Consider the following 18,212-nt stretch of genomic DNA (forward strand, 5'->3'; position numbering starts at 1 on the left):
AGGGCTCGCGGAGATTAGCTCCGATTTCGACACAACGTTCTGGGAATGCTTCATCGAGACAAACCGTAATTACGGGCTCACGGGTTGGTTCGCGTTTTTCTTCTAGGGCATCAGCCCTTCGAGATTGCCAGAAGAGTTCAGCCAAATCCCGTGTGTCTTCTTCTGAAATTGTTTTCTTAGTTTTCTTGGGAGCGGTGTCGAGATCGGACCTCTTGCGCTTGAGTTCCGCAGCGAGACATATCTGCGACATTCTGGGATTTCCCCAGATTGTTTCGATCCCGTGGGATGTTGGAAACTTGAGGCACAAATGTTATGTCGAAGGGACTGCTCTCATTGAATTTATCCAAGGAGCGCCCATGATGGCATTGTATGATGCCGGCAGATCCACTACAAGGAATTCCGTCAGTTTTTCTATCATTCCGGCTTTGACTGCGAAACTGATCGACCCCGAAGCGATGGTGGGTTCTCCCGAAAGCCCTACCAGCGGGCTGGCGTCTTCTGTAATTTCCGACGAATCGATTTGCATTTTCGTGAGAGTTTCTTCGAAGATGATGTTAACCGAGCTTCCGGTGTCGATCAGTACTCTCGCGATGTCGATGTCGTGGTTCTTCAGCTCAATTACCAGGAGGTCGTCGCGAGTTTTTGCCTGTTCGGCCGCTGCTCCCTCCATGAATGAGATCTTGTCTGAGATTTCCATCTTGCGTCTGATTGTTGAGCGTGAGCTGGTCGTGAGTAAGATTGATCCGTACCCCCCTCCTTCTAGCGCCAAACGGTGGGAACCGAAATTTGCACCGTCTATATTTCGTATATTTTAGGAAAGTAGGAAAACACTAATTTCCTAGAAGGTCCCGAATTTCTGAGAAACCACACGTCAAGCAATCAGAACACGATAACAACGGGAAATTAAAATATAAAACGTAAAAAGAGAGCAAGAAGGGTTTTATTCCGAATCTGCGTATAAGCGTGACAACAACAGGACAACGTGCTTCGGCTACGAGAGCTGTCGGCGAGATCCTAGTTCTAATACCCGAAGGTGGCTAAACCTAATTGAGTCGCAGCTCGAAAACAAAAACGGAAAGTTGCCTAAAATGCTCTAAGTGCTAGTTTGCTCTGGAAAAAGTGATGCCTCTATGCCTCTCGCCTTGAACTCCTTATATACTCCCTCCAAGGTCGGTTTACGCTTCCCCCTTTTGCCCTTAAGCCGTCATAGTCGAAAAAATGGGAATATTCCATTTTTTCCGATCTTCATGATTATCTGCGGAAAGTTTCCATTTTTTCCGCGGAAACTGATGCTTATTCACCAAGCATAAACCGTCACAAGGTTTATTGGTTTTTAAGAAATCGCAAGTGGGCCTCGAATCAAGTTTAGGACCACCTTTGGGCCGTACTTTTGATTCGAGACTTTTTTACGATTTTTCCGATAAGGTTAAGTTTCCGCGGTTTTTATCGCAAACCAAACGGATGATTCCATTTGATCGAGAGATCAAGAAACGGATAGTCGTGAGTCGCGGAGAACGGATATACGGATAGTCGAGAATGCATAGTTTTACGTCGTATCGTCGTTTCGGAAGACTTTGGACGTTCAGAAAATGATCGATGCACGGATACTCGCTCGCTATAGCGACCGAACTTTGTCCGCAGCTCGGTCGCTATAGCGACTGAGCTTCGTATGGAGCACGGTCGCTATAGCGACCGGGCTTGTGCATGAGCGACCGAGCCTGCGTATGACGATCGCTATAGCGACCAAGCTTCATATGATCCTGCGATTATCAAGTCCCTATTCTCGTGTTTCGACGATTCTTTTGCTATCTTCGATGATCGTGTTTTGTCGAGAACTTTTTTTAATCAGCGGAACTTTTTCGCAAGATATTTTATTTTTATGATTTAATTTCGTAAAAATATAAATAAAAATAAAATTTATTTTTATCGAATGTTTGGATACTAACTTCGTAACGACGGTTTTTGACCCCAACACTAAGTTGTGATATTCAGCAAATAGATTGTACCCTATGCTTGTTCTGGATTAGCTAACTAGAACATAGATCACTAGGATCCTTATATCTTGAATTATCTGTTTTAATGATATCTTGCATATTTACATGTTTTTAGCATTCATATTTACTTCATTTAGATCCTATAGCTTAGAACTTTTGCATCTTTAGGATCAATATTGCATCCATTTGTCCTAATCAGGTGTTGGAGCACCCTTTGGAGTGTTTTGAGATGTTATGGAGGTTCTAAGGTCCCAAAAAGAAGTGAAGAATGAAGCTTGGACGATTTCAAAGTGTGAAGAATGAAGCTTGGTCGATTCACCCGGCTGGATACATCTGGTACGAACCACCCGCTCGTCCTCTGGTCGAAGTCAGAATGGACGAAGCACCCGGCTAGACGCACCCGGCCAAGAGTACCCGCTCGTCCAGCTGGTCGAGGAAGAGGATGGACGATACCCGGCTGAAGACACCCGGCCAGCCTGCACCGCTCGTCCGTGGTCGAGACACCCGGCTGGAGCACACCCGGGTTGGTCGAGACCCACTCTTCCCGGGTGAAATCATTCCATGGTCGTTCTTGCATCATTTTGGAGGGCTGCTTGGTCATTTTATCTTGTTGTTTTCCCCTTTTTAAACCTAAGTATAAATACTCTTGTAATCCCTTGATGGAAGATATCTTAGTTTCTCTTAAGAATAACAAAACCTCTTTTGGTGAAAGTTCTTCCCTTTCGTTCTTGTGTTCTTGTGTTCTTGAGTGTTTATAATTTCATTTCTTGCTTTCTTAAACATGATTAAGCTTGGAAACCTCATGGGTTCAAGAGTAATCATCGTGATTAGTGAGTAATCCATTTTGGATTCATGGGTTAGGGAGACTAAGGGTGATTAGGCTTGATCAAAGGTGTTTAGGTGTAGATCCTTCTTAATCCTTGCTAGTAGAGTGATTTTAATGCTTCTTTTGAGTTGGCCTCTCTAAAGTTGAGCTTTAGACATTTCCCGCCCACAAGGTGTTTGATGAAATGTCTGAACCAACTCTCCTATGCTTTTAACACACTCTACCAAAGAGATTTGTTGTTAGAGGTGTTAGGATGGCTATTAGACTTGTTTTTAATGATTGCTTCCCCAACATTCAACCAAAGAGATTTGATGCTTGAGTTTTGGAAGCAAATGAGCATTCATCTAGAGATATAGTTTGTTTAGGATTGTGTCTAGGTCTAAGGTAGATAGATTGATTGAAAGCTGACACCTTTAGATTAAGTTTGATCACCCAAGGTCTAAATCCCTTATCCCATGTGTTCTTCATCTCATAATCAAAGAAAGTCTTTTACTTTATTGCATTTTTAGTCTTAGTGTAATCTCGCATCTCATCTTGATAGCATTTAGCTTAAGCATGGTCTTGCATTCCTAGTGTTTCGCACTCTCTTAGAATTGGATTGACATCTTTTATACTTCAACATTTGAATAGGATCTTAGCAAACTCCTGTTATCAAATTGGCGCCGTTGCCAACTTCTAAGTTGATTTTGACATTGGGATTTATTCACTTGCTCCCATTGTTGAAGACATTTCTGCACTTGAGAGGGAGCAGAGGTTGTTTGAGTATGAACTTGAGGAGCAGAGGTTGAGGAGCAGAGGTTCATCAAGCCTTGTTCCCATTGTTGAAGACATTTCTGCACTTGAGAGGGAGATTGTGAGAAGGAGCTGCCAACCTTAGACCAAGACATCCACATTGCCGAAGATGGTCAAGGAGCTGCCAACCTTAGACCAAGACATCCACATCACTAAGCTAGAGCAATTGGTGCCCATGATCAGCCTATCCATGGAAATAGGGCTGGCATTAGAGCACCAACTGTGGAGAATAACAACTTTGAGATCAAGTCAAGCTTGATCAACATGATCCAGAGCAACAAGTACCATGGGCTTGCTTTGGAAGGTCATCTAGATCACTTGGACAACTTTGATCGGCTGTGTGGCACCATTAAGATCAATGGTGTTTCTGAAGATGCATTGAAGCTGAGGTTGTTTCCATTCTGTTTGGGAGATAAAGCTCACACATGGGAGAAGGGTCTTTCAAGAGATAGCATCCAGACATGGGACGAGGGCACAGAAGCTTTCCTCACCAAGTTCTTCTCTAACTCAAGAACTGCTAAGCTTAGGAATGAGAATTCAGGATTTCAACAAAGGAATCTTGAAGGTTTTGGTGAAGCATGGGAAAGATTCAACAGCTACATCACTCAGTGTCCACATCATGGCTTCAACCAGGAGAGTTTGCTTAGTACTTTCTACAGAGGAGCCTTGCCTAAGTATAGAAGCCAACTAGACACTGCTAGCAATGGTTTCTTCTTGGGCAGAACTGAAGTAGAAGCTTTGGAGCTTGATGAGAATATGGCCAAGAGTGATTCAGTCTACAATGAGGACAATGACAGAAGTAACAGAGGCAGTGGTGGAGAGGATCAGAACACCAGGAAAGAGTTGAAGGCTCTACAAGAAAAAATGGATTTGCTTCTCTCTGATAAAGCCAAGAAAGAAAAGGTGAACTTTGTTGGTGAGCAGAAACAAGGAGAGACAGCTAAGGTCAATGAAGTTGATGGCCTAGAAAGTCAAGAAGAGTTGTGCTTTGTGAATGCTAATGGGACTTGGTACAAGAAAGAGCCCAACTTTCAGTACAACAACTACCAACAAAGACCCTACTCAAACAACCAGCAAGGTGGCTATCAGCAAAGCAAAACTACTCTCAAGGCTACAACCCAAAAGGGAACCAGTCTACTCAAGCTCAAGGAAGCTCTTCTCAAACTCAGTCTCAACACATTAATGTGGAATCAATGTTCAAGCAACTCCTTGAGGCTCAATCCAAAAGTGAGAAGAACATGGGTTATGAGCTGAGAAACATCCACACAAAGATTGATGGAAGCTACAATGAGCTCAACAAGTTCAAAGCTTTGGAGAACCAGTTTGCTTCATTCAGCTCTCACTCAAGTCGTCAACAAGGCTCTCTTCCTGGAAAACCTGAGCAAAACCCCAAGGAAGCAATGAAGGCAATCACTTTGAGAAGTGGTAAGGAGTTGCCTCCAAAGATACTAACCAAGGATGGTGAGAAACAAGGTGGGGAGGTTGCCATCAACATTGATGATGAGGTGGTTATTGTTGATGAGAAGGTCGATGAGGAAATTGTGGAAAAGATTGTTGAAGCTAAGGGTAAAAGAAAGGTTGGAGAGGAGAAGAGAACAGTGAAGCAAGGTGAAGCTACATCAAAAGATACTTCTTTTGTCCCTCCTCCCGATGAACCTAAGCTACCCTTTCCTGGAAGATTCAAGAAGCAACTATTGGAGAAGTACAAAGCACTCTTTGAGAAGCAGATGAGTCAAGTTCAGATTACAATGCCCATCATAGATGCCTTCATGCTTGTCCCTCAGTATAGCAAGTTCTTGGAAGATGCTGTGGCTTCTAAGAAGAAGGAAATGGAGGGAATGGTGATTCTTACTCATGAGTGCAGTGCCATCATCAAAAGGTTGACAATCCCTAAGAAGTTAGAGGATCCAGGAAGCTTCACTCTACCTTGTGCCATTGGTTCTTTAAGGTTTGAAAGGTGCTTATGTGATTTGGGAGCTAGTGTTAGCCTCATGCCTCTATCTGTAGCCAAGAAGCTTGGATTCAGCCATTACAAGAAGTGCAAACTCTCTTTGATTCTAGCTAATTGCTCTGTGAAGTTTCCCATTGGTATCCTAGAGGATTTCCCTGTGATGGTGGGAAATTGTGAATTTCTATTGACTTTGTGGTGCTAGAGATGGATGAGGAAGCTATAGATCCCTTGATCCTTGGAAGACCATTCTTGGCCACAGAAGGAGCAATAATAAATATGAAGGAGGGCAAGATTGATCTTCACTTGGGTAAGATGCATCATCCACTCAACTAGAGGACAGTCACCAAGAGGACTGGGATGAACTCAAAGCGCCTAAGGTGGAACTTAAACCCCTTCCCCGTGGTGTAAGGTATGCTTTTCTTGGCCCTAATGAGACTTACCCTGTCATTGTGAGTAGTGAGCTTTCTGAACTTCAATTGTTTCAACTGTTGAGTGCACTTAAGAAGTTTAGGAAAGCAATAGGGTATTCTCTAGATGATATCAAAGGGATATCACCTTCTTTGTGCATGCATATGATACATCTAGAGGATGAATCAATTACTTCTATTGAGCATCAAAGAAGATTAAACCCTAATTTGAAAGAAGTTGTAAAGAAGGAGATTCTCAAACTCTTAGATGCCGGTGTTAGTTACCCAATCTCAGATAGTAAATGGGTATCTCCTGTGCATGTGGTTCCAAAGAGAGGTGGTATCACTGTTGTGAAAAATGATAAGGATGAGTTGATCCCCACTAGAACTGTAACTGGACATAGGATGTGCATTGATTATAGAAAGCTCAACTCTGCATCTAGAAAAGATCATTTTCCATTGCCATTTATTGATCAGATGCTTGAGAGACTTGCAAACCATCCTTTCTATTGCTTTCTTGACGGGTATTCAGGGTTCTTCCAAATACCCATACATCCCGATGATCAAGAGAAGACGACATTCACATGCCCCTATGGTACCTTTGCCTATCGAAGGATGCCATTTGGGTTATGTAATGCTCCTGCCACCTTTCAAAGGTGCATGATGTCTATCTTCTCTGATCTAATTGAGGATGTTGTGGAGGTATTCATGGATGACTTCTCTGTCTACGGATCTTCGTTTTCTGCTTGTTTGTCCAACTTGTGCAAGGTCCTACAGAGATGTGAAGACACCAACCTTGTGCTGAACTGGGAGAAGTGTCACTTCATGGTCAAAGAAGGGATTGTACTTGGGCACAAGATTTCAGAGAAGGGCATTGAAGTGGACAAGGCTAAGATTGAGGTGATGGTTAGTATACCTCCACCAAAGACTGTGAGAGACATAAGGAGTTTCCTTGGCCATGCTGGTTTCTATAAGAGATATGTCAAGGACTTCTCAAAGGTTGCTAGACCAATAACCAAGCTGCTATGCAAAGAAGCCGCTTTCAGCTTTGATTCAGATTGTCTTGAAGCTTTCAAGGAGCTGAAGAATAACTTGGTTAATGCTCTTATTGTTCAGCCACCTGATTGGAGTCTCCCCTTTGAGATTATGTGTGATGCAAGTGACTTTGCTGTTGGAGCTGTTTTGGGGCAGAAAAAGGATGGCAAGACTCATGTGATCTACTATGCTAGCCAGACTTTGAATGATGCTCAGGTGAAGTATTCCACAACTGAGAACGAGATGCTAGCCATTGTATTTGCATTTGAGAAGTTCAGAAGCTACTTGGTTGGGTCAAAGGATATTTTCTACACTGATCATGCAGCTTTGAGGCACCTCTTGGCCAAGAAAGATGCCAAGCCAAGACTTTTGAGGTGGATCCTTTTGCTTCAAGAGTTTGACTTGGAGATTAGAGACAAGCCAGGCATTGAGAATGGAGTGGCTGATCACTTATCTAGGCTGAGGATTGAAGGTGAAACTCCAACTGATGAAGGACTTCGTGAGGAACATATCATGGACATCCGGGCAGTGGTTGCAGTTTGTGAAACGGGCAAGAAGCTTGAAGAGGTTAAGGCATCTAAGGAGAAGGAGCCTTGGTATGTAGATTTTGTGAACTACCTTATCACAGGAAAGGAGCCACTAAAACTTGAAGGGTATGCCAAGAAGAAGTTCTACAAGAAATTGAAGAGGTATTATTGGGATGAGCCTTTTCTCTTCATCCTTTGCAAAGACCATCTCTACAGGAGAGCAGTGGCTGAAGAAGAAGTTGATGGAATCCTACAACAATGCCATGGTTCTTCATATGGAGGGCATTTTGCAACTTTCAAGACAGTGGCTAAGGTTCTACAAGCTGGATTTTGGTGGCCTCATATGTTCAAGGATACACAAGATTTCATCTCCAGGTGTGATTCTTGCCAATGGAGAGGGAACATCACAAAGAGGAATGAAATGCCTCAAAACCCAATTCTTGAAGTGGAGGTGTTTGATGTTTGGGGAATAGACTTCATGGGACCTTTTCCCTCTTCTTATGGCAACAAGTACATACTAGTGGCTGTAGACTATGTGTCTAAGTGGGTTGAAGCAGTTGCAAGTCCTACAAATGACTCAAGAGTGGTGTTGAAGATGTTTAAAAGCATCATTTTTTCCAAGGTTTGGAGTCCCTAGAGTGGTGATAAGTGATGGAGGCTCACATTTCATCAACAAACTTTTTGAGAATCTTCTCAAGAAGAATGGAGTGAAACATAAGGTTGCAACACCCTATCACCCTCAAACGAGTGGTCAAGTTGAAATCTCTAACAGAGAGATCAAGGGAATCTTGGAGAAGATTGTGGGAGCCAAGAGAAAGGATTGGTCAGACAAGCTTGATGATGCACTTTGGGCCTATAGGACAGCATACAAGACACCTTTGGGAACCACTCATTTCAACCTCGTGTATGGTAAAGCTTGTCATCTACTAGTGGAACTTGAGTACAAGGCATTGTGGGCTGTAAAGTTATTGAACTTTGATATCAAGAATGCCAAGGAAAAGAGACTTTTTCAGCTTCATGAGCTTGATGAGATAAGGATGGATGCTTTCGAGAACTCAAGGATCTACAAGGAGAGAACCAAAGCCTTTCATGACAAGAACATCTTGAAGAGGGAGTTAAGAGCTGATGATCAGATACTCCTCTACAACGCTAGGCTGAAGTTGTTTCCTGTGAAGCTCAAATCAAGGTGGTCTAGACCTTTTAAGATCAAGGAAGTTAAGCCTTATGGAGTAGTGGTTCTTTGGGACAAGAATGGAGGAGAATTCACAGTGAATGGGCAAAGAGTGAAGCTCTATATGGGTACTACACCAAAGGAAGTTGGATTCTCAGTTCCACTTTCCGATCCCACTTCCACCTAGTCCCAAAGTAAGCAAAATCAAGCTAGAGACTTTAAACAAGCTCACTTGGGAGGAAATCTCATGTTTATCCTTGTAAATATTGCTTTAGGATTTCTTTTCAAGTCCCTTAGAAGAAATGAGTGCATGGCGTTGTGATGGAGGTTTCATTGGGTTGAGAAGTGTAATCTGGTCGAGTGAAGTGGATCATCAGGAATCATGGAGTTGATCATCAGGAATTACGGAGTGGATCATCAGTGATCATGAGGTTGATCATCGGGAATCACCCGGTTCACAACACCCGGGAATCATCTATCGCTCGTTGATCACCACTGATCAACGGGAATCCACGCGGGTGCATATACCCGGGAGAAGGATACTGCTCGTTGATCACCGAGAATCAACGAGGAACCACGCGGCTCGTTCCACCCGGCTGGAGGTACCCGCTCGTTCTGATCACCGAGAATCAATGAGGATCCACGCGGGTGAATATACCCGGTTGGAAGGACCCGCTCGTCCTGGACCGTACGGACGAAGCAAATACGCGCGGGTGATCTTGACCCGGCTGAAGATCCGCGCGTTGACCCAACATGTAAGCTTCCTTCATCTTTTCTCGACCCAGACCCGTATCCACACCCATACCCGACACGGTTCACTCTCTTTTGACCTAATCCTACTCTCTCTCTCTCTCTCTCTCTCTCTCTCTCATTTCACCACTTTCACAAATCTAAAAACCTCTCTTGCCTCCAAGAACCAAAAACACCATATCTCACTCAAATCTCCAACAAATCAATCCATTCTTTTTAAGATCAAAGTCTTTCTCTCATTAGCTTACTTTCTAGAATCCTTTCTTCATTTCCTTTCATCCACAGCAAGGTATGATTTCTTCAAGTCCATTTTCGCAACCGTCATGAACCCTAGAATTTTGAACTTGAAATTGGATCATTTTCTTGCTAGATTCTTGTGAAATAGGCTAGGGGAGGCTTGTATATCATGCTGGGTAGTTGATTTGAGGGTGGAATTGAGTTTAATTTGAACTTTGAGAAATTAGGGTTCATGAGATTTGAGGGTTTTTCAATAATTGTTTTTCGAAGGTTGATTATGGTTAGAATGGTTAGCTATGATGTTTCGCAACCGTCATAAACTTAGAATTTTGAACTTGAAATTGGATCATTTTCTTGCTAGATTCTTGTGAAATAGGCTAGGGGAGGCTTGTATATCATGCTGGGTAGTTGATTTGAGGGTGGAATTGAGTTTAATTTGAACTTTGAGAAATTAGGGTTCATGAGATTTGGGGGTTTTCAATAATTGTTTTTCGAAGGTTGATTATGGTTAGGATGGTTAGCTATGATGTTTGAAGCTTGATTAGGTTGCTAATTTCGACTTTTCAGCTGATTTTTCTTGGATTTGGCTTGCTGAGATTCTCATGTTCATTAAAAAAAAAAATAATAATAATACTATATTAATAATTTTTTTTTATGGACATGAGAAGCTTGCTTGCTTTGCTAGGTTGCTAGTTTATTATCAAACTAGTTTTAGCAATGTTTTGTTCCTCTCTTTCACTTGTACTCATTCTTTTCCAAGTGTTTGCAATTTTTAGGTACAATGGTGAGGAAAGATGCAAACAAGTTTGCACAAGAAAGAGAGGAGGCAACTAAAAGAGAGACTTCTCAGCTGAGAAAGACCTTGGGAACCATGCCTGAATCAGAGGAAGAGCATAGGCAGCAGCAAGCTATGGCTTGGATGGCCAAGGAAAGAGCAAAGTAGAGAGGCAAGCAACCTATGGTTGAAGAGAGTGATAAGGATGCTGATGAGGCTGCGGATGAGAGCAGTGAGGAGGACAGTGAGGATGGTCAAGGGCCACCCAAGAAAGTCAAGTTCAATGCCAACAGGGATAGGACCAAGAAGCCCACCCCGGCTAAGCTGCTAGAGCATTTGAGACATGCCATTGCTTGGTCTCCAACCAGATTTGTGGACAGAGAGATCTTGAAACTGTTGAAAATTGATGAGGATGTCAAAAAGTTGCTAGGGCACTTGGGTATGGAGAGGTTCTACACCATGGCTTTCCCCACCTACAAAGAATTTTTATGCCAATTTTTGGCATCTTTGGAGGCTACTTTCTACACTTCTCTTCATGAGGAGCAAGGATGGGGAATGATCAAGTTCAAGGTTGATGGGAGAGCTCACTCCATGAGCTTTCAAGAGATTGGAGAAGTGTTGGGTCTCAAGGACTCAAAGAATCCTTCCATGCCAAAGCTCAAAGGTCTCCCAACGCTCAAGGACATAACAAACCTCACCTACAAGCTGCTTTCAGGAAAGGATAGGATCTCTAGCAGAGACAAGAATGGCTCCATTAGGCACCCTTCTGTGCGCTTTCTCTATAGGCTGATTGTCCATACCATCTTTCCAAGAAAGAAACCGGGGAATGTTAATGCAGAGGACCTGAAGTTCATCCACACAGCTGTGCAACATTATGCTTCTTACCCTCGCTTACATTTTGTCCCAGAAGACTTCTACGATGATTTTGGCTTGGTTGGTTTCTTTGTGCAGCGCCTCCTCTACTACAAGAGCTGGGCGTGGACTAACAGAGATGATGATGCTCAGATTGGCATTGGGGGTTTGATCACACCTTTGCTAGCTCACAAGGGGATCAGTCTTGGACATGATGGAGATGGACCACTCTTCTTGGATGCCAACTACTTGAAAAAGGTTGGCTACTTCTCTGGCAGATACAATGGATCATGTGTCTACTCTTACGTAAGAGGAGACAACTTAGTGGAGATGACTTTTCCCAAGTGGGACATCACAAACTTAAAGATTCAAGGGGGGATCAGGTTTGACATCAGTGAGAAGAATCTGTTAAAGTCTCATGGAGCTCTTGGTCCAATGACTTTGCCATCCACCAAGAAGAGGAAAGACAAGACAGCAGTTTTTGATGAGGGGCACTCAAGCAAAGCCACTGCACATCTATTTGGACCTCCACGCTACCACTTTAACCAGTGCACCAGCTCTTTACCCCTTGGTCCACTTCGCCAAGCTCATGATCAGATAAGCACCCTCCAAAGGTGGAACAAAGCTCAAGACAGAACCATCTTCAAGCTCACCAACAAATGCAAGGAGATGAGAAAAGCTATGAAGAAGCAAGCTGAGGTTTCAGCTAGGTTCATGAGGAAGGTGACTGATTTGATGACAAGAGGAGCTGTAGCTGGTTGCACCGAGGAGGACTTTGGAGATTTCTTTGCTCCTCAGCCTCAGCCATTGCATGATCCACAAGCCCCAAAGACCAAGAAGCAGCTACTTCGCAGCAAAAGGAACCCACCATTCTTACCATCTTCATCCGGGAACAAGTCTCCTTCACTAGCCACTACTGATGAGGAAGACAACTTCGAGGGCGAGGCATCAGCCTCTTCTCACGCTCCATAGAGGTACTCCTTCACCTTTCATTGTATATACCATTTTCATTTGCATTTAGATTTTATTTTGGTCATCTCTCTCCACTTTTCACACAAGAGACTGTGTGAATTAAGTGTGGGGGAGGTGCAAGTTACTGATGTTCTTGTGTTTCTTGTCATTTAGCATGCATTATATATAGTTATTGCATAGAAAACCCATAAATTTTTAAAAATTTGAAAAACAAAAAAAGAAGCATTTAGTTCATCATTTGCATTTTAGGATTGAGTCTAGAGCATCCATCTATTGCATAGAAAAAGAAAAAAAAATATAGGAGTCTAGAAGCATGCATATAGGTTGCATTCTTGCATAAGGGGATGATTTTACCTTGTAGAGATGCTCATGCTAAGTTCTCATTTTGGTGACCTTTGTAATCATGGCAATTAGATTGAGCATTCTCTTGATAGCTTGTAGACTTTGTGCCTTGAAATCTCTTCTTGAAACTCATTGGATTGTTTGAAACTCTCTCTTTGAAAGCTGCTCCTGTCTTATTCAAACTTAATGTCTCTTGCTTATGGTCATTTGTGTGCTGAGTCATGGCTTATACACACTTGAATTGTCTCATCCTTTTTGCCGATCTTTTTGACAATTTCAAGTGGTACTCCACACCTTGAACCCAAAGCTTTCTTTCAAGCCATCATTGATTGTTGAGTGAGGCCTCTTTAGAAAGCTTTGCATGTGCATAATGTTGAGAGTATCGGGGTCGACAATGCTTAGTCTCAATTCTAGCTAGATTAGACACACCTTTGTCTAGCAATTAGGATGGGTGGTTAGTGTTATTGAGTTTTATTTTGGGAGTATGATTTGGTTGAGGATGAAAAGATTAGACTTCTAGAACTCTAGAGTGATTTTCTTGTCTCAAGGGATAGTAAAATGTGATCTTAAGCTCTAATCATGAATGTTTTGGCCCCCAAATAAAAATAATAATATAATAAAATAAAAAATTATAATAAAAAAATGATGAAAAAGGGGGCTGGTGAAGTTAGAAAGAGCTGAAAAGTGTTTGAGAATGTAAAAATCCCTTGATTGACTTCAAAAAGAAAGAGTTCTAGATGAGAAAGTTTTTTAAGTTCTTGGGGAAATCTTTTGGTGAGTGATGAGAGTTGGGTTTTGGCATTTAAAGTTTAAATTTGAGCTTGTGTATATGTGGGAAAGGTAGGACAGTGGAGATTGAGCATTGTATGCATGAGTTGATCCCTTTCTTAGATATATTATGTGCATTACCAAAGCTTCTTTGTTTTGAGAGTAAACCACCTTTAAAGATTGCTCTGAACTTCTTACTTCACCATGAACTTAAGCATTTTCTTACCAAACCAAATGACTTGGACCTTTTGACCATTTGCAAGATTTTCTATTGAGTTTGCTTAATGATTGTTAGAGGGTTGTTGGATTTGTGGTTTGTGGAATCATGATGATGAGTGTAGAGATCCAAAGAGTTGAATAGGCCTTGAAAAGTTAGAGAAGAATGGAAATTTTGCTCTAGCTAGTTGTTATGATTATGCAAGGTTGTTAGGATGAGAGCTAAGAAGAGCATCTTTTGGTTATGAGTCCCCTCTTTCAAACTTCTTCTCCTTAGTTCTTGAAAGTTTACTTGTGGACAAGTAAAGGACTAGTGTGGGGGAGTTGATATCTTGCATATTTACATGTTTTTAGCATTCATATTTACTTCATTTAGATCCTATAGCTTAGAACTTTTGCATCTTTAGGATCCATATTGCATGCATTTGTCCTAATCAGGTGTTGGAGCACCCTTTGGAGTGTTTTGAGATGTTATGGAGGTTCTAAGGTCCCAAAAAGAAGTGAAGAATGAAGCTTGGACGAGTTCAAAGTGTGAAGAATGAAGCTTGGTCGATTCACCCGGCTGTATATACCCGGGACGAACCAGCCGCTCGTTTCTGGTCGAAGACAGCAATGGACGAAACACCTGGCTTGGTTCACCCGGCCTAGACCACCCGCTCGTCCTCTGGTCGAAGTCAGCATGGACGAAGCACCCGGCTAGACGCACCCGGCCAAGAGTACCCGCTCGTCCAGCTGGTCGAGGAAGAGGATGGACGATACCCGGCTGAAGACACCCGGCCAGCCTGCACCGCTTGTCCGTGGTCGAGACACCCGGCTGGAGCACACCCGGGTTGGTCGAGACCCACTCTTCATGGGTGAAGACATTCCATGGTCGTTTTTGCATCATTTTGGAAAGCTAAACCTAAATATAAATACTCTTGTAATCCCATGATGGGAGATATCTTATTTTCTCTTAAGAATCACGAAACCTCTTTTGGTGAAAGTTCTTCCCTTTTGTTCTTGTGTTCTTGAGTGTTTATAATTTCATTTCTTGCTTTCTTAAACATGATTAAGCTTGGAAACCTCATGGGTTCAAGAGTAATCATGGTGATTAGTGAGTAATCCACTTTTGGATTCATGGGTTAGGGAGACTAAGGGTGGTTAGGCTTGATCTAAGGTGTTTAGGTGTAGATCCTTCTTAATCCTTGCTAGTAGAGTGATTTTAATGCTTCTTTTGAGTTGGCCTCTCTAAAGTTGAGCTTTAGACATTTCCCGCCCACAAGGTGTTTGATGAAATGTCTGAACCAACTCTCCTATGCTTTTAACACACTCTACCAAAGAGATTTGTTGTTAGAGGTGTTAGGATGGCTATTAGACTTGTTTTTAATGATTGCTTCCTCAACATTCAACCAAAGAGATTTGATGCTTGAGTTTTGGAAGCAAATGAGCATTCATCTAGAGATAAAGTTTGTTTAGGATTGTGTCTAGGTCTAAGGTAGATAGATTAATTGAAAGCTGACACCTTTAGATTATGTTTGCAGAGGTCTAAATCCCTTATTCCATGAGTTTATCATCTCATAATCAAAGAAAGTCTTTTACTTTATTGCATTTTTAGTCTTATTCTAGTGTAATCTCGCATCTCATCTTGATAGCATTTAGCTTAAGCATGGTCTTGCATTCCTAGTGTTTCGCACTCTCTCAGAATTGGATTGACATCTTTTATACTTCAACATTTTAATAGGATCTTAGCAAACTCCTGTTATCATTGAACTAGTTTGTCCCCTGTTGAGAAGAGCGAGAGCCCTCCTTGAGACCTACTGTTTATTATCGGCTCGCGCCTAGGCATTTCTAGAAGCCGTCGATCGATATCCCTACTGGACAATCGATCGGCGCTGCGAAAGGTGTATCGCTCTATATCTCTAAAGGATATCGATCGACTCTTTTTCTGGCCAACATACGACAGTTGAGGCCAGAGATCTAGTTATTTAACCAGTGAGACATCACTGATTGTTACGCGGCTGAGTTCTTTAATATCTTGCAAACAAGTTGTTAGGCATTTATAGACATTATAATCTCTAATACCCGAATAAAAGCCCTATGTCTAGCACTCTTCCTTATCTTATAAACAACCCATCATATTGTTAGAAGAGCAATTACCTTGCTCATTTACGATTGTCATTTTACATTTCCACCATAAAAACCAACTTCACCTAAGATTGATTAGTTAATTAGATTTAATTGGTTCCCTAGCTCCTCGTGATTTGATCCCTAAGTACTACAGCTGAACCTCTTATTTGAGAGTATAAAAGCACTCTTTAAGGTAATTTGAGTGGTATCATATACCATCAAGCTGAGTATCATCTAGGCTAGCAAGAGAAGTGTGCTCTTTTCCTGTCTTAGTTTTTGTCCGACTGGGTTTTGCTTAGATAGGTTTTTAATGAGGCCTTGTCTTGCTAATTCATATCACCTAGCATGATACTCTCATACCAGACTACATTGTATCTTATTTCATTTTAGACTATGCTTTTTATTTTCGTTACACAAGTCAAAGGGAGCCTGTTCCTTTATGACTCTATGTTGTTTCCGAGACCTTGTGCATGTACAAGGTTCTCACTATATATTCTGGTCGAGCAAGTCTAATAAGATCATCATCTTTTTACCTAAAACCTTTCTCTTCTCTTATTGCTATCAACGAGAGTTTGAGTGTTCTGGTGTGTCATATCCAGAGTCTAAGGACTTCTCCTTTAGTGTGTCATATCTAAAGTAGTTGTCTAGGAGTATCAAGGAGCCATCCGCATCTCTTTGTGTCACCATTCGCATCCACAAGCCTTGAAGGATTGAGTTTCGATTCATGTTTGCAAGGTTCTATCCAATATCATCCAGAGTTCATCCTAGTGTCGTGTTAAGTGGTATTAGAGCAGCTCTGGATAGGGAAGTTTCGATCTTTTGTTGTTTTTCATTTATAACGCTTCGGCTTCTTTTGAATCCATCGACTGATATGTGTTTATGGTTGAGTTATCGCCTATGTGTACCTAACTGTTCTATGAGAGAATTATTTGCTAGGGAAGCTCACGGAGGAAGCTTAATGGGACACTTTGGCAATGCCAAGACTCTTAAGGTTTTGCAGGATCATTTCTTTTGGCCACACATGAAGAAAGACGTGGAGAAAATATGTCAAAGATGTGCAACTTGCAAACAAGCTAAGTCCAAAGTTCAATCTCACGGTTTGTATACTCCTCTCCCTATTCCTTATCACCCGTGGAATGACATTTCTATGGACTTCATTGTTGGATTGCCTAGAACTAGAACTGGAAAAGATTATATCTTTGTTGTTGTTGATAGATTTTCTAAGATGGCACATTTCATAGCTTGTCATAAAACTGATGATGCATTGCATGTTTCTAAAATGTTCTTTCAAGAGATAGTTCGTTTGCATGGCACCCCTAAGACCATTGTTTCAGATAGTGATGCTAACTTCCTTAGTTACTTTAGGAAAACCTTGTGGTCTAAGCTAGGAACTAAATTGTTGTTTTCTACTACATGTCATCCGCAAACTGATGGTCAAACAGAAGTAGTGAATAGGACATTAGGAGCTCTCATGCGTGCATTCATCAAAAATAATTTGAAATCTTGGGAAGTGCATTTGCCTCATTGTGAATTTGCATACAATCATGCTATGCATTTTGCTTCTAAGTTTTCACCATTTGAAATTGTGTATGGGTTCAATCCCACTTCTCCGTTGGATCTAATGCCTTTACCTGAGTGTGCTAGAGTTAGCTTTGATGAAAAAAGAAAGGCCGAGATGGTGCAGGATATCCATAAGCAAGCACGCAACAACATTGAAGAGAAAACAAAGTTGTATGCTAAGCATGCAAACAAGGGTAGGCGTGAGATGATCTTTGAAGAAGGAGATCTTGTTTGGGTGCACCTTAGAAAAGAAAGATTTCCAAGCGAGAGGAAGTCCTAGCTGATGCCAAGGATTGATGGACCATTTGAGATCGTGAAGAACCTCAGCCACAATGCCTACAAGCTTGATCTAAACGGAAGGTATGACGTGAGTAATAACTTTAATGTTGCTGATGGCCAAGATTTGAGGACAAAATCCTTTTCAAGAGGGAGGGAATGATATGATTCCAGATCATGTCAAGAAGAAAAAGGACCAGCCAGCTGAAGAAGATGCTTGAGACCTTTCTGATGGACCTATGACTGGTGCAAGATCAAGGAAGCTCCAGGAAGCTATTGGAGGCTTAATCAGAAAGTCTTTGAAGAAAGAAAGTCTTGAAGGAAGCTTGATACTTCAAGACCCACTCATCACAATTCAAATGATCATACCATCAAGCTGAGTATCATCTAGTCTAGCAAGAGAAGTGTGCTCTTTTCATGTCTTAGTTTTTGTCCCACTGGGTTTTGCTTAGATAGGTTTTAACGAGGCCTTGTTTTGCTAATTCATATCACCTAGCATGATACTCTCGGACCAGACCACATTGTATCTTATTTCATTTTAGACTATTCTTTTTATTTTTCGTTACACAAGTCAAAGGGAGCATGTTCCTTTATGACTCTATGTTGTTTCTGAGACCTTGTGCATGTACAAGGTTCTCACTATATATTCTGGTCG

At 41.8% G+C, this 18,212-nt stretch overlaps 1 protein-coding gene and 1 non-coding gene across 2 annotated transcripts in view; one reads left to right on the forward strand and one right to left on the reverse strand.

Moving 5' to 3' along the window:
- The first annotated feature begins 359 nt into the window (after nucleotides 1-359).
- The window catches only part of LOC130500103 (uncharacterized), a 146,426-nt gene continuing 128,573 nt past the window's right edge, over nucleotides 360-18,212 (forward strand). The window contains 8 exon segments of the mRNA XM_056994813.1: nucleotides 360-732; nucleotides 3,546-3,673; nucleotides 3,796-4,722; nucleotides 4,815-5,736; nucleotides 5,876-7,536; nucleotides 7,597-7,770; nucleotides 7,885-8,151; nucleotides 8,153-8,654. Coding sequence (XP_056850793.1) covers nucleotides 360-732; nucleotides 3,546-3,673; nucleotides 3,796-4,722; nucleotides 4,815-5,736; nucleotides 5,876-7,536; nucleotides 7,597-7,770; nucleotides 7,885-8,151; nucleotides 8,153-8,654 — 4,954 coding nt within the window.
- LOC130500443 (small nucleolar RNA R71) lies at nucleotides 4,132-4,238 on the reverse strand. Its single transcript, XR_008939068.1, has one exon. It is a non-coding gene; the product is annotated as a small nucleolar RNA R71 (small nucleolar RNA).

This window comes from Raphanus sativus, chromosome 9 (assembly GCF_000801105.2).
Source record: "Raphanus sativus cultivar WK10039 chromosome 9, ASM80110v3, whole genome shotgun sequence".
Taxonomy (NCBI): domain Eukaryota; kingdom Viridiplantae; phylum Streptophyta; class Magnoliopsida; order Brassicales; family Brassicaceae; genus Raphanus; species Raphanus sativus.